This window comes from Diabrotica virgifera, chromosome 3 (assembly GCF_917563875.1).
Source record: "Diabrotica virgifera virgifera chromosome 3, PGI_DIABVI_V3a".
Classification (NCBI taxonomy): domain Eukaryota; kingdom Metazoa; phylum Arthropoda; class Insecta; order Coleoptera; family Chrysomelidae; genus Diabrotica; species Diabrotica virgifera.
Genome location: NC_065445.1, coordinates 274,589,581 through 274,612,372, shown reverse-complemented (window position 1 = coordinate 274,612,372; position 22,792 = coordinate 274,589,581). Strand labels below are relative to the sequence as shown.

Below are 22,792 nucleotides of genomic sequence, written 5' to 3'. Positions count from 1 at the left end.
ACGATGTATCATTACAAATGGGTATTTTTTGTCCATACTTTTGTCCTAATTTACTGTAATTAAATCATTTACAATTTCTATTTTGTCGGTTATTATTTCTTATGTTTTTAATTAAAAGTCTTAATTTGTTTTTATAATCGTTGTTCTACTAAGTTATTTGTGGGATATTGAATTAGCTCATCTAATTAGCTCATACAATCTATGTAATAAACTATTCTAAATGGGAAATAAGCCACAATTTAACTAAAAAATGATTTTAATAACGTTTCGACATCCGATTTGGGCGTCGAAACGTTAATAAAATCATTTTTTAGTTAAATTGTGGCTTATTTCCCATTTAGAATAGTGTATTACAAAAATGCCACAAGGAAATAGCTTCAGAACAACATTACAATCTATGTTTTTCATGTACAGAATTTAAAAGACCCGCCGTCATCCACTCGTTTTTAAATGTTGTTCCACTCGTTTTAAATGTTGTTTTTAGATAAATTCACACAAAAGGTGAAGGCCGTCCTACTTCAGTCTTCACCGAGTCGTTTACCCTATAAAACTAAATATAATTTCGTGGAATAAAAGGTATAGTTTATTATATGGAGCGAAATCAAATTATAGCGTTGTGGTTACTTTATCGTCGAAGAAAGAGAAATAAGAGGAACCGAATTATTGGGTCCATCCTATGAACGCAAAAAGATACTATTTATATATTTTTATATTCACACATATTGATGGAACACCCTCTATACTCAACGTTAATTGCAACTATGTAAAATAAAGTTTATTATAATATACTTGGCAGTTTTAATTACTGTTGTTATCAGTAACATATAATTAATTTTGCTGTACTTACCAAATGTGTTTTTATTTTCACCTAATTCGTCAAATTCACTGTTAAGTGCACGGCATACACCATTCCAAGCATTTCTCGTCAAGTTTCTATCTTTATATATTTCTATTGTTTTGTCCCAAAGAACAGGTCTTGCTTCAATCTGAGACATCATAATATAAAATATATGCACCTACTTCAAACAGCTACAAAGTGTAAATGAAAATAATGTACCAAACAACCAAGGAAGCTATAATAGGTCTTTTCGCGGTGCACATCCTGAATGTACTCTGAAATTAACCCGGATACAAATATGCGCAAGCGTGTCTCCTAATATATTCTGAATTTGTTTCTGCACGAACAGTTTCCGGATGTTTTTTGGGTTGTCTATGCCAATTGCCTAATTCTTTATCTTTATCTACGACATAGCATCGACAATCGACACCTCCGAGACAGGAAAATTAATTTTACATATTTTAAAAAAATATTTGCATTTTTTGGAACATTTTAAAAGTCCTACAATCTCTTTCAAATCTTCATCACTTGAACTGAGGTTCATCATCTAAAAAGGTTTTAAAAATAAGAAACTGAAATACATAATACAGTTTAAAAAAACCTTACCTTTTACAAAATTTTATGATAACACAACAATTTAAAATCTGATAGGTTAGAAATAGAATCTCGAATCTCTAAGCAAAATAAATAAATTCGTCAAATCAACTTCTGCACATGGGCGGACAATAAATCCTCTCTTTAATCCCAGAACTTGTTGAACGCATTCCGAATACGTTCAGGGTAAGTTGTTGCGCTCCGCGAACAGAGAACTTTTTATTAGAGAGATATTGCAAATTTAACACAGCCTACGTTGCGCTATTTACACCGCGCTATTTTGACAGAATTGACATTTCTCAGATGTGTTATAAATACAGATATTGCTCAACATTTTGGTTGCGGGATTTTTACGGATCGATTAAGATTAGTTTTGTTTGTCTAATTTGTATGCAATTTTGGATGAAGATTTACAAGCTCTCATTTTGGCCAGTGCTAATGATGAAAACATCGAGTTTATCATATTTCATAACATTCTATTACATGTTCAAATTAATTTGATTTAAATGGAAGGAAGGTTTGATTTTTCTTCCAAATATCGAACAAGAGAAACAAAAAATGATCCTTGAGTGTTCTTAAAATAAAATATTTTCCAGTTGTACTTTTCATGTTTTCCTGAACTAACGTCCAATTTTCTGGATAGGTCAATTGATTTTGATCTAAAACTTATTTTAATAAACACAAATCGTCATAAATCTGATTCGTTTGCTACTGTCTGAGGTACTTATTTTAGAAAATTATTACAAATAAACTTAGTTTAAATGAAAGACAAACCACATACATAACCTAAAAAGAAAATAGCGCAACGAATACCGCACAGCGTAACGGCTCCCCTAATAACGGCAGGCACTATTTCCAATAGCGCAGCGTAAGCCAAATATCACATCTGCGCATGCTCTACTGTCAAAATAACGCGTGCTGTGATACAGCAAGTGCAAAAGTGACTGTGCAATATCTCTCTATTCAGAGGAGGATTTTTCAACACCGCGAACAGCCAAAATTCTAATGCCCAAGAGTTCTTCCTCTGAACACGTTCAGGATGTGCACCACGAAAACACCTATTACCGGGTGCGTAAAGACGGCACGGCTGCCGTCTGTTGTTGTAGCAAGGGACGACATAAACACGGCGACTTCACCGAACGTTCCAACCACACCGCGATCGTCTAGTGAGAAAGGCTCCATATGATTACATGAGCCACCATTGGAATGTCGTCGTGCGTTCTAACCCTCGCACGTTTAAATTCTTATAATGTGAAACAGCGCTTAGCCAACAGTGAAAGATGGCTGATTGGCTGGATTAGCGCATCCTCTTCTGTTTTATATTTTTGAAATTTCCTCTACCAGTATTTTCCAATCTTCTCTATTTCTCGCTCTCTGTTTACCTCTCTCCATCTCAGTCCAATAATTCTTTCATGATATCTTGTTACAGTTCTTCTATTATCGGGTCTTCCGCTTCTTCTTCTTGCGTCTGGTTGGTATTCGAGTGCCTGCCTGGTTATATTATCTTTGTTTTTCCTTAAAGTATGTCCAATGCATTTCCATTTCCTTCTTTTAGTCGTGACTGTTATTTTCTCTTGTTTTGTTCTTCTCCATCGTTCTACATTTGTTATTTTATCAGGTCGGGACTTACAAAGTTTATACATTGTAAATCATGATTCGAAAGTAGTACCTGTGATGCAATTGATCCAGAAGATGGCATAACCCAGAGATCCAAAGTGAAAGTTATCCTCCAACACCAAATTGTTCTATATGGTCCACATAATGTTCAGAAAAAAGTCAAACCATTTTGGGCGTCGGGTTTGGGGGGGGGGGGAGAGGGGGAAGAAATCGGTAAATTCGTAGTTTTTTTACATTTTTCGTCAATATTTCTAAAATTATGCGTTTTAGCATGAACAACCTTCTACACAAAAATGTTCTAGATTAAATTTGAAATAAAAAAGACCCTATGCATAATTCTTCTAAAATGAACGGTTCCAAAGTTACGGAGGTAGTATTGTATAATTGTTAAAAAAAGGCCTAACCCAGACATCCAAACTAAAAGTTTTCCTCCAACACCAAATTGTTCTATATGGTCCACATATTGTTCAGTAGAAAGTTACACCATTTTGAGATGGGGAAGAAGTCGGTAAATTAGTAGTTTTTTTACGTTTCTCGTCAATATTTCTAAAACTATGCTTTAGCGTAAACAATATTCTATACAAAAATGTTCTACATAAAATTTAAAACAAAAAAGGTCCTAAACATAATTGTTATAAAATCAACGGTTCCAGAGTTACGGAGGTAAAACGTGGAGGCTTTCGATACTTTTTATATTTTTTGGGCAATTGATGATGATTTTGGATGGTGAGGTTGACGTTTCTTCAAGGGCTTATAAGTAACATACCATCAGCCACTGAAATAGCAAATTTTATTTACAAAACACAATCCTGTTAAAGAAAATTTCTTTCATCAGTAATAATATTATAAATTGCCCAAATAATATAAAAAGTGTCGAAAACCTCTACTTTTCACCCTCCGTAACTCTGGAACCGTTGGTTTTATAACAATTATGTTTAGGACCTTTTTTCTTTTAAATTCTATGTAGAACATTTTTGTATAGAACATTGTTTACGCTAAAGCATAGTTTTAGAAATATTGACGAAAAACCTAAAAAACTACTAATTTACCGACTTCTCCCCCATCTCCCCCCCAAACCGGACGCTCAAAACGGTGTAACTTTTTACTGAACAATATTTTGACCATATAAAATAATTTGGTGTTGGAGGAAAACTTTTACTTTGTATGTTTAGGTTAGGCCTTTTTTTGGACCAATTATACTTATACTACCTTCGTAACTTTGGAACCGTTCATTTTAGAAGGATTATGCATAGCGCCTTTTTTATTTGAAATTTAATGTAGAAATTTTTGTATAGAAGCTTGACCGCATAGTTTTAGAAATATTGACGAAAAAAGTAAAAAACTACGAATTTACGGATTTCTCCCCCCTCTCCCCCCCAAACCCGACGCTCAAAATGGTGTGACTTTTTTCCGAACATTATGTGGACCATATAGAACAATTTAGTGTTGGAGGTGGAGGATAACTTTCACTTTGGATGTCTGGGTTTGGGTCTAGTTATACCATACTAAAGTGTGTGCTCCTCGTAAATAACATTCAACGTGTCTTGGTTTGTTTATTTCTAGTGCATCTTCATTGTGATTTTAGTATAGATTATTTTTCATTGTTTAATAGCTCATATCCTTATTTTATATGCAGAAACAAAGTTTCGTGACCAGAATTATTTTTACTAGGTTAATACTGTTTATAGTAAAAGCATTCAGAAATATACGTGACGTAATCAAAACAAAATCTATTCCTGATGTTAAACCACATCCGGTCAAGGTACTATAAAAGAAAAATTCTCGTGAATACGATAGTATCCTGCTAACAATGCCTTACATGTATTTTAGTGCCACATTTTTTGTGTCTAGAATGAAATATTTGTAGGGTCCGCATATAGTCGGATGGGGAAGGGTTTTAATAAAAAATAGAAAAACAAAACAAAAAACGTACAGCGGCTGTACTTTTTCCTTTTGTACTTCTTTAGTTTAATTTTCATATGTATTTCCCTTTAATACATTTTTTTTACCTTGTAAGTACTTTAATACCAAAGTTTGCTCCAACTCTTCAAGGACTGTCTTACACTTCCTTCTTACTTGTCAATGCTTTCTCTGTTATTCATCTGTTTCTAAGTCTCTTCATGTTGTTCTTGCTTAAAGTCTTGCAGAACCGTGTACTTTAACATTATATTCCATGAACAGACTTGCTATAAACGACGTCCACATTTGCTTTATTGACTACACCAAAGCGTTTGACCGTTGTCAATACCAGAAGATGCTTTTATCTCTACAAATAGTAGAAAAATTAAATAAGCGTTTACCTTGTCCCCTTTATAATTGTCCTAGAAATATGGACCTAATAATAAACGAGATAAACCACAGTAATAGAATCGACACCGAATAGTAAAACTAAAGCTAAACATATTGGCAAAAACAGCCTGGATAATTACTATACATTTTGTACTTACTTGTATCATTTAACAGCCAAAAATAAATAATTTCGCGGAATATGAAAGATGAAAGCTGGAACAGATGCAACGTTACGAGACCATTTTTTATTACTTAAAGATTAAGACATCGATTGCAAACAAGACGAAATATATTACGTCTTATTCACATTATTCACGTTCTTCTGATCGTATAAATTTATAGGGGAGCTATTCCAGGCAAATCAACAAACTTTGAATTAATTTTTTTCCTGACCTATTTAGATTTTGTTAAAATTTATAGTGTTCATAGTGGATGATTAGGTGAAGAAAAATACAAAATTTTAAATTTTTATCTCAAGCCGTTTCCGAAATATGGTTATGTAAAGTTTTCCATAAAGGTCCAAAACACCGCGACAATATTTTATTGGAATGGTTGTAGAATGCTGGGAGAGGTGTCATTTTGCAGCATTTTTAAAGCTATTTACATTGATATATACAGCGTGATGCTACGATAAACAAGTTTTTCTCAAACAAAAAAAATATATTTTAATTAAGTTTTTTTCCAAAAAGTACATAATTTAAAAGGTTCACAATATTCCCACAAATACATAGTACTGTTTGTTAATAATGTATAAAAATTTTATCATGGGATGGTAATGGTTTCAACATAAAAAAATAAATTTCACACACATACAGTATGGTGCAAATGAAAGGAATAAATTCGTAATGTCGCAAGTTGGCAACTTCAAGAAAAAAATCCCGAAACAGGTCGATTTTTATTATTAAATTGTAATTTTTTGGCATATGTACCATACTAGTGACGTCATCCATCTGAGCGTGATAACGTAATCGATGATTTTTTAAATGAGACTATAGGTCGTGTGTTAGCTCATTTGAAAGGTTATTCAATTCTCTATTCAGTAATATAAACAATAATATAATTATTTATACAGGGTGGCAAATACTTTTTTTTAATTAAATTAATTGACAAAAAAGAAGAATGTATGTAATTTATTTAATTTAAAATATATTTTACTGTTGCCAGAAACAGATAAATAACATACATTCTTCTTTTTTGTCAATTAATTTAATTTAAAAAACTTTTTTGTCACCCTGTATAAATAATTATGTTATTGTTTATATTACTGAACAGAGAATTAAATAACCTTTAAAATGAGCTAACACACGACCTATAGTCTCATTTAAAAAATCATCGATTACGTCATCACGCCCAGATGCATGACATCACTAGTATGATACACATTATGCCAAAAATATACAATTTAAAAATAAAAATCGACCTGTTTCGGAATTTTTCCTTAAAGTTGCCAACTTGCGACATTACGAATTTATTCCTTTCATTTGCACCATACTGTATGTGTGAAATTTATTTTTTTTATGTTGAACCCATTACCATCCCATGATAAAATTTTTATATGTTATTAACAACAGTACTATGTATTTGTAGGAATATTATGAAAATTTTAAATTATGTACTTTTTGGAAAAAAACTTAATCAAAATATATTTTTTTTGTTTGAGAAAAACTTGTTTATCGTAGCATCATGCTGTATATATGTATCACTGTAAGAGCTTTAAAAATGCTGCAAAATGACACCTCTACCAGCATTCTAGCTCAATTAGGTCAGCTGCTACAACAATTCCAATAAAGTATGATCGGGATGTTTTGGACCTTTTTGGAAAACTTTACATAACCATATTTCGGAAACGGCTTGAGATAAAAATTTAAAATTTTGTATTTTTGTTTCTCTTATTAGCCACTGTTGAGTATTTCAAATTATAACCAAATCTGAAGAGGGGGCGGAAATTAGGTGTGTTGAGTTGATATGGAATGACCCAGGGGTAAATCCATTATTTTCTGTTATTAGGTACATGAATTAGCATTTTTGTGTTGTTCTGTCTTTGTAAACTTTCAAGCCTCTTTCTTTCTTCGTTCGCTTAAGTGATTTTCTATTCTTCAGTGAGAACGAAGAGATTAATCTTTTGTAATGTAAATAGATAAGGGGCTATACATTGATATACCCTTGTACCATTCTATAAATAATATCTTCCTTTTTTAACTGTATCATTACCTACATCATCATCGATAGCATTACAACTCTTTGACGCGTTTACTATTGCCTTCTATGTTTGTCGGTCCTGTGCCACTATTTTCCATTGTCTCACTCTCATTTATTCCAGATCTTCTCTGACTACATCTTTCCACCTTTTCCTAGGCCATCCTACAGACCTTCTCCCATCTGGGCTTTCCCAAAACAAATTGTTTATAAGACTGTTGTTACTGCGTATCACATGTCCTTCCCATCTTAAGGGCCCCATTCACATTGAGATCGGTAGCGATACATGTATCGCAACTAGTAGTCCAGGGTAATAAGGTTTTTTCCATGACACTTGAACAGCCAGGGTACTGAAGCGTTTTTCGACAGGTAATACATTGAAGAACAAATTGTAACTATTTCCTGCGTAGGATCTGGCGGCCATTTTTATTTATAAACAATTAAGTGTCAAAAAATGGCATTTTTCACTTTTTTTCAAATCAATGGAAAACAGTGAAACTTATGGTTTTTTTAGTACAAATATCTTCGAGATTATGGAAAAAGCTTTAAAATGACGTATTACAGTTTGAAGAACTGAACTGAAGAACTTGAAGAAGTTTGATATACTCATTTATTGTTAATATAATTGCGAAAAAAGGTCGGAATTGCAAAAAAAAATATTTTAGCAATAACTGTTGTAAAAATTAGTGTACAGCTTTGAAATTTTTGTCAAATAAGGGTTCTTTGGTGCTTAATATGTGATAAAAATTTTAAAGCGATTCATTCAATTGTTTAAATTTTATTCAAATTGTTTATCCCAGAGAGCATTTTTTTGCAATAACATAAGTCCGAAGAAAATGACGTTAGAACCATTCCACAGGTGTCAAGTGAAAGAGCATGAGCTATATTTTCAATTTGGTTTAAAAAAAGTGAATAAAAAATGCATTTATTAGTAATAAATAATTATGCAAAAGTATCGTAAATCTTTCCTTACAACCTTTTTATTTTGTTATATAAGAAATTATACATATTTATTACAATTTTTTATCAATTATGATATAGATAACATAACTTGGTAGTTGTGCACTTAAAACAGGGTAAAAAAGTTAATTTTTTTGGAAAAAGTTATTCAAAAAGTTTAAAGAAAAATTGACGATACTTTTGCATAATTATTTATTACTAATAAATGCATTTTTATTCAGTTTTTTAAACCATGTTGAAAATGCAGCTTATGCTCTTTCATTTGATACCTGTGGAATGGTTCTAAGGTCATTTTTTTCTGACTTATGTTATTGCAAAAAAAAATGCTCTCTGCGATAAACAATTTGAATAAAATTTAAACAATTGAATGAATCGCTTTGAAATTTTTATCACATATTAAGCATCAAAGAACCCTCATTTGACAAAAATATCAAAGATGTACACTAATTTTTACAACAGTTATTGAGAAAATATTTTTTTTTGCAATTCCAACCTTATTTCGCAATTATATTAACAATAAATGAGTATATCAAACTTTGCAATACGTCATTTTAAAGCTTTTTCCATAATATCGAAGATATTTGTACTAAAAAATCATAAGTTTCACTGTTTTCCGTTGATTTGAAAAAAAAATATGAGAAAATGCCATTTTTGACAGTTAATTGTTTATAAATAAAAATGGCCGCCAGATCCTACGCAGGAAATAGTTACAATTTGTTCTTATATGTATTACTTGTCGAAAAAACGCTTCAGTACCCTGGCTGCTGAAGTGTCACGAACAGGGTATATTTTTGTCTTATTACCCTGGCCTATAGTTGCGATACATGTATTATGAGATTTGCATCTGTTTCACGACAGTGATACAGACGGCAGTAAAGTAGCATATGGCGAAGATAGAGTGATAGTGATACAGCGAGCCAAATACACTATGAGATTTGTATCGCGATACTGATACTTGCGACATGTATTGATACCGATCTCAACGTGTATGGGACGGGACCTTTTAGTCTAGTGGCCTTTATTATACCTACGTTGACTAATATATTTTTCCTGTGAGTAAACCACAATCCAGATCGCACTGGAAATCGAAAGTCAATAAAATATGTAATTAGAAAAAATCTATTAGTCAACGTGAAAAACAGAATTTTATTAATATTAACGGATATGAATCTGGTAAATCATTTAACCAAAAACCATTAAAATTCCGAGATTATTCTATTGGTTTTCACTTAAATTAACATTAAAAAGTAGTGAGGCATTGTTTCCAATAAAAATTATCTATCTAGGTTGTATAAACAAACATCGAATATTTAGGTTAAAAATTTACCTTTGTGATTTAAAATAACAACAGTGGCAACAGTTTTTCCCAAAAATGGAAATTATTTAAGTTATACCTCTTTAGGCGCGATTGAGAATGAATGGAAATGTGCGCGAATTCATCAACATTGTTGGTGCCACGCGCAGATACATTATACGTTAACTCTGATTGTGTATTCCAATTACATGTCAAAAATTATCCAATATGGCGGCTGTGGTTAAATAATGTGTTGTCATTTTTATGATGATGGTTATGGTTGTTAAGTTGTGTTTTAAAATTGTGATAAAAGAGACAAAAGTCAGTTTATAGTTGTACTGACTTTTACATAGTTTTGTTTTATTTTCTACGATTCCTCAAGGGAAAAGCAATTGCTGGGAGGCTTCAGTTCGTCAAAAAATGACGGATTAACATTATTTATTTTACCTTTTTGTATGATTTTAAAATTTGACGAAAATACAGCAGAAAGTCGAAAGGCTAGAAGTATTAAAATTAGTTTAATATTTAAATAAAAATACAATTAAAATGTTTAAAATATATTTGTTTCGCTAAAATCATAAAAATACAAGTATAACTTCTTACGTGCGTACAAAGTACACACACTTTTTTTTATAGCATTCTTTACCGCTCCGAATGATTATGTCATTTGAGCTTCTTTAGGCATTTTAGAGTACCCTGTATAAAGTTGTTAAAAAGCAAATCAACAATTAGATTCTCTCGTGAGATTCTTGTCTTATGAAATAAAAAAAAATCAGTTATTTAACATTTCTTTTTATTATGGAAATAGACCTGGGATACGTGAACGTGATGTATCTACTAGAGATATAAATTCCTGAGAGAATGTGTGATCAAATTTTTATTTCATAAACAAATCTCATGTGACCACATGCTGCACAGCTGCACGTGAGTCAAACTGTTGTGTCCTGATATAAAAATAAAACAATGAGTGAACCTAGTGATCAAAGGGATTTTATTAAAAGAAAAGAATGTATGTATGTAATGTTAACTGGATAAGATCAGGATATGGCATTATATAGAGTTGTATGAACCCTATCCTATTTTTGGGACTGAAAATTGGAATAGGAAATAGCGGGGGACATTCGAAGAAAGTTTTTATAACATTCTGAGTAATATTTCCGTTCCAGTTCTTCCAATAGTGTTTCCATTATATTCCAATTTGATCTTCTTTTAATGTTTAATTCTTACCCAATATCTATGACTCCTTGTATTTCCAATAAGGGACTTAACAGTAAGATAATAATAACAAATGACAGCTTTTCTTCTATCCTTTTTAGTTGCCATTTTGACGATTTTGAAGATCAATTTACAATTCGTGACTCGTACTAATATAACAGTGAGAAAACACAAACACAATAATTTAGTAGTAAAAAAACTTTTCCAATTGGGTAAATCATCCTCTCTTTTTTGTAAATTTTTTGATATGCTGCTTTCTCATGCGTCTTGATTTGTTTTTTCTCTTCATCATCTTTATTATAGTACGTATACCACCATGTATCCATGGTTTATTCCATCATGTACTAGTTTTATATTTTTTTACGAATAAGTAGTTTTCTAACTTTGTAGATATACATTTTGTCTCCTTTTTGTCTAGTAAAGGTATAAATAGTATCTCATACCTTTTGTTTTTTTACAGGAAGAATTAGTCAATTTAAAAACTCTGCCAAACTCATTAGCAGTATTCTGTCTGGCCACATACGGCGAGGGTGATCCTACTGATAACGCCATGGAATTCTACGAGTGGCTCCAAAACGGAGATGCTGATCTCACTGGACTTAACTATGCTGTAAGTACTTCTATTTTTACCTCACTCATACCATTAGTTAGTTAATTCCTATTAAAGATTTGACATGGAAAAAACAAAAAAGAGTATCACCACACATTACACAATCAATGAAGATGCCACATGAGGTTTTATATTTTATCTTTTATCACGTAATTTGTTTTTTATTTATTTATTTTATTTTAATTTATTTTATTTTATTTTAATTCATTTATTTAATTTATTTTATTAAGAAACATACATGAGACTGCGTTTACTGCTCCACGTAGTGTAGTCGAGGAAATGAAGCTGGAAAAATGACAAAACCTCGCAATTTTTTCGTCCAGCATCGATTTGTACAAAAATTTGGGATTAGGCTCATTTCACCTTCTAGTTCATTTTCTATATTGAGCCGTTGTACGCTTTTGGGTTTTTAAGGGTGAAAACCACCCCTAATTGTAAAAAATTATAAAATAACATTTTAAACTTTAATATTGTCAACATTTGCTTCTTATTAGTTACATAATGATTGCCCTATACTTTAAGACATAATATCACAATATTCCAACCCTTAAAACCACCCTTGTTGGAGCTATATATGAAAAGTTTACTTATCCTAAAAGAATAATTTCGGCTTGCATCAATTTACATAAAAATTTGGGGTTAGGATCATCTTACCCTGTACTTCATATTCTATATCATGCTCAAGGGCATTGATTATTTTTAGGGGTGTAAACTACCCTTATTGTCAAAAATTATATAAAAATATTGTAAACTTTAATATAGGTAAAATTTGGTTTTGACTGGTTAAATAATGATTGTTTTATGCTTTAGGATATAATATCATAATATTTCAACCCTTAAAAACCACCCTTAATAACATTGCAATTTTTATAAGTAGACAATTTAATAGATTTATACAGAAAAAAAAGTAGAATTAACAAAATTAAAAAACATTTATTTACACAAAAATACGAATTTACAAATATATAAAAATACACATAAAAATAGTTTTTTAGTCATCCAGTATACGAACCGGCTCTGTGGTATTATATAGGTACATTGAAAATGCTCTATAAGGGGATTATTCTAATTTTTCGAAAAAAAAATTAGTTTTATAAACATAGCTTCTTCATTTTTGTCGATAAAGTTTTTTCAATAATAGATTTGTAGGATTTTTGAAGAGTAATAAGACTGTGTAAATTAAATTCCGTAAGATCCCTTAATTTTTAATTGAGGTGGGTTTAAAGGGCTCGAATAAGGGGATGTTTTCTCGTAAATAAATGTTTTAAACAGCTATATCTCGCTAACTGTTCACTGTAATGAAAATCTATGTATAAAGAAATTTTAGCTATTAAAAAAGCTACAATTTAGTAGTCTATTATTTTTTTCGTATCTCCAGTATTTTCGGAGATATTTTGAAGAAGATGATAAAAAATGCAAAATTGCAAAAAATCAATACTTCTTTAAACTCCAATTTTTTTAAAATTAGGCCTTTTAAATAAATCAAACTTCTTGGGTGTATTGATAATATAAATATAAAAGGAATTACAGAAAGGCGAAGACCAATTTTTAGTTACAAGGGTAGTTAGGGGGTTGTTTTCACTGTTTTTTTCGTAGAGAAAAATAGGTACCGACTTTTTTTTGATCATAAGTTGCTCAATTTTTATGCTAGAAACTTTTTATTATTTTTTTTTTAAAGATCTTATTGTATGCTTGAAAAAACATTATGTAAGCTTTCCTGAAAAAAAGCAAAGTTTTCCCGTTATTTCGCTTTGATTATTTGAAATTATGCATTTGACGAAAAAAGTTAACTTTTGAGAGGCCGTATCTCGGTTTGTATTGGTCGTAAAAATATTATAGAAAAACAGTTTCGTTTGTGTTACTAAAAGATACAATTTTGTTATCTACAGTTTTTTTGATTAAATGCATATTTTTCGAGTTATTTTCAAAAAACGCTCTAGAAAAGTCGATTTTTCCGTCGAAAAACTGTTACTTTCAACCGCGAATAACTCGAAAAATATTAGTTTTACGAAGAAAATGTAAAAAACATTTTTTTCTTAAAATTACTTTTTACATCGATCTACATGGTTAAAATGTAATAAAAAATTCCCACCCCCCGAGATGGAGTGCAAACTACCCCCAAGGTTTTAGCGTACAGCAGCATGATATAGAAAATGATCCTTGGACTATTCCCTACCTTCTGTGAAAATTTCAAGTAAATCCATGCTGGACGAAAAAATTGCGAGCCAAAATGCTTCATTTCCTCGACTAGTGTGTGGACGCTCGAAGTCTCACTGCGTTGTTCCATTGCGTTTTTCTCGTTTTATTTTATCATACCTCTGCACTATCTACAGCTTCTTTTGTAGCTCGTGATAAGAAAGCTCGTGGTAAGAAAGATATTTGCCATTTTAGACAATAATATTCCAGGTAAAAGAGAATAAAACAAGTTCATTAGCATACCTACTGAATTAAAATTTGTAACATCATTATTGTATAAGGCCTTGTCCATATGCGGGAGGTTTGCCAACGTCGACTGCAACGTCTTCTAACATCCAGTAATTATCGGACCTTTATACTCTATACAATTTATATTGTTTAATTCGTGTAGTTAATTATGTTTTAATACACAATAAATAATGCAATAAACAAACTTTTATAGTTACTGTTTTCTTATGTTGAACAGTTTAAATACCTATTCTTGGAAATAAAATGAACGTGTACTTATGGCAATTAATATTTTCAATAAGGTAGTTAAAAGTCATTACTAGTTATCAAAATTACGGAAACTTGAAATGGTGGATACAGTACATACAGTACATATTATGTACCTATAATTAGAATTTTTCAAGGTGTTGCTACTTGTAACACGAACAGCTACTGTTGTATAGTAGGAAATGTATAATATCTATGTAGAATTGTAAATATTTTATCTTAATTTTTGTGTCTCCTGTATATAATTTTTCTTAATTATTATTACGAGCAAGAAATAAGAGTCTCACACATATGGACCTACGTCGGCCCAGATGGGTGGAACGGATTGGGATTACTACGGTAGGCATCTAAACATTCCGTATATGTATTTGGAACATAGGAGTTTTCTATTGGTTCGTTGCAGCACGCGGTAATATTTTAACCAATAGGCGGCGAGGTTCCAGATGCATATACGGAATGTTAGTCGGTCCCAAATTCATATACGGAATGTTAAATATCGTACACCGAAAAAGATAAGTTTTTTTAGAGTCTTTTAAAAGGAGATTGATATTAAAATACTTGTTACTGTATTATTAAATAAAAATAAAACAGGGTTCGCGTAAAGTTCGAAACATTGATGTTATAATATACTATGATTGTTTTAAAAATCGACCTGTCTGAGCATTTTGGTTATGTGCTAAAAATAAATAGGTGAATAAGGGGGGGTAACACTTATTCCAGTGCACTGTATGTATATAAAATATTATTATTTATATTTCATCAAATATTATATTATAAGAACTTACCTGCATAAATAGTGAGCAGTATTTTTTTTCGTATGTGTAGCTCTCCAGCTTGAAAAATAAATACTTTTGTATTCATTTAGCCATTTATTCATGTCTTCTTCATTTCTAATGTCGACTCGGTACTTATTTTCATTGATTACAATGTATTTAAAACTTTTTGGCAAATCCATTATGTAAATATACAATATTTTATACTTTATAGAATAAATAATATTTAAAACACAACCGCAAACGTTATAACCAAGTTAACATTTATTTTCGTTTGATAGCACACAGCCCTAAACTTCAACAGAATTGAATAATTGAATAGCTGAAACAAATCTAAACATACTTAACAACACGTGCAAGTCATTAAAAATTCTGAGAAAGCGGAACCTTAGTCAAATAAAGAAATATGTCTCTCAAATCTATACCACCCCATTTATGAATTTCGCACCAAATAGGTACCTAATCATTGTTTTATTTTTCTTTAATAATACATTAATAACATAGGTATTCTAAAATCAGTCTCCTTTAACTGATTAATAAAAAGTCCCATTTTTTGGTCTACGAATAATTAACATTCCGCATATGAATTTCGCACCAAATAACATTCCAAATACTATAATTGCTTTATTTTTATTTAATAATACAGTAACAAGTATTTTAAAATCAATCTTATTTTAAAAGACTCTAAAAAAACTTATCTTTTTCGATGTACGATATTTAACATTCCGTATATGAATTTGGGACCGACTAACATTCCGTATATGCATCTGGAACCTCGCCGCCTATTGGTTAAAATATTACCGCGTTCTGTAACGAACCAATAGAAAACTCCTAGGTTCCAAATACATATACGGAATGTTTAGATGCCTACGGTAGCCCAGCCGGTGCGAAGTATTTATAACTTTGAATATTTAAGACATAAGTAAGAATAACGTCGCCACTGTGTAAACCAATTTTTATTACTAATAGACAGCGAAATTTATTGCAGTAGAATTTTAATAGTTTCGGATGTAAGCATGAAGAGGGGAAGAAAGGAGACGGTTTTGGTTAGTGTGGGAATCAATACAGTTAGTCGATTTTAACATCAGGACCTCGACGAACGTGTTATTTGGGATAATCGAAAAAGACGCAATTTAAAGAGACGCTTTAAGACGGGTATGATGACAAGCCGGTTATAATATTCATTAGACGCAATTATTTCCAAATACATTTCTTTTTGTAAGAACAAGTAAAATTTTGGTCGTAATTACACAAACACTTTTACCTTTCGTCAACTTAATAGTATCTATAATTTAATTGTCTATTTTATTAATTAAAGCTGTTAAGACTCATACGTACTTTTATTACGATTGTCTTTAAGAATCCTACATCTATTTAGAATTAGGCTAGAGCGAATTTTAACAAAATGAGAAAAGTGCTCTGCACAAGAGATCAAAGGTTAGAGCTAAGAGTAAGGTTGGCTAGGTGTTACGTTTTCTCGACTCTGTTTTACGGAATGGAAGCTTGGACCTTGAATGAGGCATCAATGAAAAAACGCTGGACGGAAGGGCCGCCCGAAAACTTTATCGTACCGATCTATTATCGTTATGGTACTAGATACTGGCATTCTATAAAAATAACAAAGTTACTCGTTATTTTGATATTTTAGAAACACCTACTGTACTTAAAAGTATTTTATGGTTCTACGCATCATTAATTCCTGCATTTGCACTATAGATGTGTAGATTATTGCATAAATCAATAGAATATTATAGTCATACTTTCATTTCAAATAAGTTCATTTTTCTGAGAAATTAATAGTTTACAATATTTGAATTTCATTCTATTTCGATTACGCCAGTCAATGCGCGAGATTAAGAACAAGATATTATCTCCAAATTCTATCCTACTGCATGGATTTTAATGAAATTTTGGGAGTAGCCCAATCTCCTAATTCAAAGTCTATCCTATATACTATGGCGCTTTTATCATGGGGGAAGTTCCCACCACTTCTCAGGGGTGAAATATTTTTATTTTCGAATTACATGGAGAAAAAGGAAGATTTTTAAGAAAATTTAAAAACCATTCATTTTAAACCCGTTCAACTTTTTGAAAGTAGAAATAACACTATATTAAAAGATATTGCAAAAGAAAAACAATGCATTTAAATTATGGTGGATGGGGAGTTAAATGTATATACTTTTCATTTTTCCTTAAAGTATATTAGACATATATTTTTTGCACCATATCTCGCTTAGTTTGTAAGTAACCGACATTTAACGGTGCTCGTTTTAAAGGCCTTTTCAAACACTACAAAAGGTGTTGGTAGAATTATACACCTAAAACCTACCGTTCCTCTGTTATTTCAAGTTGAATACACCAATTTGAGCATGCACCAAAAAGCAAACTATTTTCACCTATCATATCTCTTTTTGTATTATAAATAGAACATTTACGAAGGAGCGAATCTCTTTATTATTTATAATCTAAAAATTGTTTTATATTAAGGTATCCACAAAAAATCCGTCCGACAAGGTGTCATTTTTCAATGAAAATGGCCAATTTTCAACTACGCATAACTCAAAAAGTATTGAGTTCTCAAAAAAAAGTATAGACCAGTTTTTGCTTAGAAATAGGTTCTTTAGCCACTTCCGTGCTTATTTTGACCAACAAATTTTCCACCCCCATGAAGAAGTGGGAACCGCCCCAAGATAAAAGCGCCATAGTATATAGGGTAGATTTTGTTTCTTGAGCTATTCCCTACTTACTGTGAAAATGTCAAGTACATCAATGTAGTAGGATGGAATTCGGAGCCAAATACCCTCATTGACTGCCCTACAATAATGCTCTGCTATGAACGCGTGAGAGAGGACACACAAAAGATTATAGCAAAATTTCTATTTGCCGTAACTTTTCGAGTTTTTGAGCTACAGCAATGAATTTTATGTCATTGGAAAGGTAATTTTGCATTCTTTCAAAATATGTTAAAATATACAGAGCGTATCTAAAAAAATTAAGATTTTTTATTCATTTCCGGTTCAACCGGAAGCCATATTTTTGGTAAAATTTATTGTGATAATAGATAATAAAGTACCATATATATCTACAAAATTTCAAATTTTAGTTTCTATTAAGAAGGAAGTTACGGGCACTCGAATATTTTTTTATAAAAGATTCATAACTCCCCTCCTATGGGGAGTTAAGATATATGACTAATGTCATTAAATTTACTGATAGGATATCAAAAACATATCAAAAAATAAAAAAATTCCGTGGAGCCATTTTTGAGAAAATCTAGTTCAAATTTATGTTAAAATTTGACCCCTTAAATATAGGCAACCCGTAACTTTTTCTGAAAAACGATAACATCCTTCTTATAGCCCCATCTTTAGGTTATATAACGACTTTTTCAAATTAAATTTATCTTAAACAAGTTTTTAGATAGATAGGGAAATGTGTCGGGTGGGCGGTCGGCCATGTTGGCCGCCATTTTGAATTTGGAAATGTCAAATTCCGTATTTTTATTTACCTATCGATGAGCTTACTTTGAGTTAAATTTCATTCATTTCGGTCAAAATTTGCAAAAATGGGCCCTAAATAACCCCCCTATTTCGGCCCCCCTTTGAGAGGTTTTTTTTAAAAGCTTAGTTTCTCTACAAAATTCTCTTAAACTCACTCATACCGAATTTCATGAAAATCGGTCCAGTAGTTTTTGCTGGGCGGTGACGACATACGTACGTACGTACATACTTCCGACATGTTTTTTTTATTTGCTTTTTAGACTCAAAGGGGGACTCAAAACGTCGAAAAAAAGTGAAATCTGAAAAAGATTTTTTTGGACGATCCTATATCTTTATCTATTATACTTATACTACGTATATAGTACGATAAAGTAAAACTGGAATCATTCGAGATGTGGGTAAATAGAAGGATTCTGAAAATATCATGGACAGAACACGTCACAAACAAAGAGGTTCTGAGAAAGATGAATAAAGAAATGGAAGTCTTAAATACAATCAAAACGTTTTTGTGAGAAACACAAGAGAGAAAAGATACTAAACAACAACAACAAAAAAAAAGAAAATTAGGAAAAGAACAAGTCTTTAAAAAAGAAAAGACGCAACTGTTTGAATATATAAAAAGAAGAAATGGGTTATTCACAAATCAAAGAGAAGTAAAATCAAACTACATATGTACATATATTCAAAAATATCAAAATCATAAGTATCACAAAAAAGGCAAATACAATATTCAAGTAAAATATTCATATAAAGTAAATAAATATCATATCAAATATAATATTGATAAACTAAACTTTTTGACGAACATACCCATCGCTCTCTAATCAATTAACTGTGTTGGAAAATAAAAAAAAAACATGCTATTAAACTTAAATATGCAAAAACAACAAAAAAACTTACTGTGTAGTTAATGCACCTTTGGTTAAACATGTTTAAGCTGCAGACTGCATAAGAATATTACGTAACACTAAATATTTAATACCTAATGAAATATAACTAAATAATATGCACTGGTTTAATAAAATATTTTAAGTGTATCGATTCCTATGACGTATGACGTAACTATATGTAGGTAGTTTTTGAAGTTATATTTCTTTAGGCACGAGGGTAAATTTTTATTTTTACTGGGCGCATGCGCACACTGACAGTATGGTATGAAACGTTATACGGGATCTGATTGGGTGTTAAAATCATCTGTCAATAATTGTTCAAATGGAGATTCTGGATAAACAAAATGTTGTGTATATTAGTTTTTATTGTTGCGAGGACAGAGACAAAAAGCAAGTATATAATTGTAGTGACTTTTTAAATAGTTTTTAAAAGCAACAGGTACGTACCTTATCGTAAATGTTTCAGTATTGTAATAAAAAATTACAAATTAGGTAAATACCTATTTGGAAAATGTACCTACCTAGCTAGTAGCTTTGATTTACATAATTTGATTACCAACAAAAATCTCCATCTAATATATTGCTTTTTAAGTCTATATTTTGTCGTATTTTAATTCCGCAAGAATCAAACTTATGTGATTAAACTAACAGAATAAGCAACAAACTGTCAAAATTTTTTTAAAACGTTTAGTTACTAGGTACATCTTCCCACGTCATTCACAATGTCTCGGTAGTTAAGTTTTGCGTGAGGTGAGTTCACAATAATCTAAACGTTATAGACGCAGGTTCAATTCCCAATGAAAGTTTTTATTTTTTTTTTTAATTTTTTTATACATTCTATGATTGTAAGTATATTTATTATATTTTTTTTTCAGAAAATACGTATTTAGTTAAAATTTTCTCAACAATTATTCAGAAATAATTTCTTTGGTTTCATTTTTCAATGTGTTTGCGTGTGTTTTATTCTTTTATTTTTTTAATTTTTCGTACTGTTTTAATAAAAATTTTTGGAAAGTGGTAAAAGTATTAAAATTAGTTTAATAATTAGTTTAATAATAGAAGTATAACTTCTTACGTGTGTACGAAGTACACACACATTCTTTTTTATGTTATTTGTAACGTTTTTAATTTTGAAATATCTTCCGTTAAGTTGGCTGAGGATTAGCAAGAAATAGTTCCCACAGTGAATTAGATAGAACCGTCAACAACATGTTGACTTCTATGTACTGTCGAATTCCTTAAGATGTTGGCTGGAATCCAAGGAATCTGCTAGGGTAGTGAGGAGTACGGGTCTTAATTTGAGAAGAAATTTGCTTATTACATCAGTCAAATATTGAACCCAAATTAAGATTGGGTAATATAACTAACAGAGGTGGTGGCACAAATGTTGCAACTTCTTCCACAGTGGGCCAAAAAGGCATCTTCACAACTCAATTTCTAAGAGGAAAGTGAATAGAATAGCAAGAACAAGCCTTTTTATAGGAAAATATTTGAATACCGTTAATTTGGTGTGTGGTCTTTGGGAATATTTTTAAGCAGGACATGACCAAATGAATCTGACTGATTGACAGTGTCTGAATCGGGCTTGTTATTCGGCTAATTTTTGTATTTGTTCTTGTTTTCTTTTTCGGAGACAGACAGAGAGAATTTTGCAATTTACTGCTGAAGGAGAAATGCCTCTGTAGTTCTTGACATCTGCTTTGTCACGCTTTTTATGCAATGGTTGCATCGAGTCAGTTTTCCAGTCACTTGGAATTTTTTCTGCTCTCCATGTTCCTTGTATAATTTTTGGTATTTTTTCTAATGATTTTGGTCCTAAATGATGTTGAAACAATGATATATAAGAACTAACGCAACTATGTATCAACAAGCATCAAAGAACTCTAAATAACTAGGCATTAATCGGTGGACTAACTAGGTCAGAAAACAAAAGTAAACACTAGTCTTTAAAATAACCTACACTTTTTATTCATTTGACATATTGAATTAATTTTTTTGATACAGGTGTAACTTTTAATAAATCGGGTCGTTACGATCAATTAAAAAATATCTGTTAAATTGTTGTTCAAGGCTCCTTGATTGTTTTCTTTTTGGATAGTACAGAGTACAGAATAGACTACATCCTATATTGTGACTGTTGTTTTTATGTTGTACACTTCAAGTACTTAATTATACTAGTTTTTTCATAAATATAGGTTTATTTTCATTACAAAACCAAAATGATCTTTAAGAATTCAACAAAACATCCAATTCAGCTAAAATTACGTCTATTTTAAATAGGAACTTAATTAAATATTAAAAATGAATTAAAATGGCTCCCAGCTATTAAACATCTACAATCTACATTCATACAATTCGTCAACTGAGTTTTTTTCATTAGCTATGATACGAACAAGTGTCCTTCAACGTGTATTATTATAAAAATAGAAATTTAAGATTATTAACTGTCTACAGGATGACATAGTAGAATTAGAACAAGTATTATTATTTGTTCAATCGATACGGAACCGTGATGATTTTTTCCTACCGATAGGGCGGTTTTTTTCTTTTTATCTTATCTACAGCTTCAAAAAGTTAAAATTTAAATGAGAAAATGAGCGAAATGGTTTTTTGGTGCTTACTTTGCTAAACCTAAAATTATCTTTATTTTCATAATAGTGTAATAAATAATAATAAATAAATCGTATTCATAGCTCAAAATATTTTTCACACATTTATAGACTGGCCACACCAACACTACTGAGACCACACTTGAGGTGTCCATCTTTATGATAAACTCAGATATGAAGACACCATAACTAACTTCACTGAGAAGATTAACACAATTATACCATATCTACAGAAAAAAGTTCCAAATATTAATGAAGACTCAATATTGTTCACTGATGGTTATAAAACTGCCCATGGCACTGGATCAGGAGTCTTTGGGTAGACATGTAATTATAATAAATCTTACAGTCTAGGTCAATATACAAACAAATCATGGAAGCAAAGAGAATCAACATTTACACAGAGAGCCAAATGGCTATTCTAGCAAATAATTGATGGATTCGACCGTTACTTGATGGAAGTTCATTTTATCTAACAATAAAAAACTGAAAACGTATGTTTTCTATACTTCCACAAAATTTATTATATCTAAGTGACTACAGCTGTTTCGGCGGAGTGCCTTTCTCAAGTAATATAGTTTACAATGTGTTTGCCTTTTTAATCTTCAACTGAAGAGGTTGAGGAGTGGGGAGCTGTTTGTCTCGAGTTGGTCATTCAGAATTATATCTGTATTTTTCAGTTTATTAATTTCCATAGATTCTAAAAAAGATAGCTT

General features: G+C 31.0%; 1 protein-coding gene across 3 annotated transcripts in view; it reads left to right on the top strand.

The window, feature by feature from the left end:
- Positions 1 to 22,792, top strand: part of LOC126881725 (NADPH--cytochrome P450 reductase) — a 217,556-nt gene that overhangs the window by 146,438 nt on the left and 48,326 nt on the right. For all 3 annotated transcript variants that reach the window (XM_050646180.1, XM_050646178.1, XM_050646179.1), the window contains exon 4: positions 11,464 to 11,613. In XM_050646180.1, coding sequence (XP_050502137.1) covers positions 11,464 to 11,613 — 150 coding nt within the window. The remainder of the gene's footprint in view (positions 1 to 11,463; positions 11,614 to 22,792) is intronic.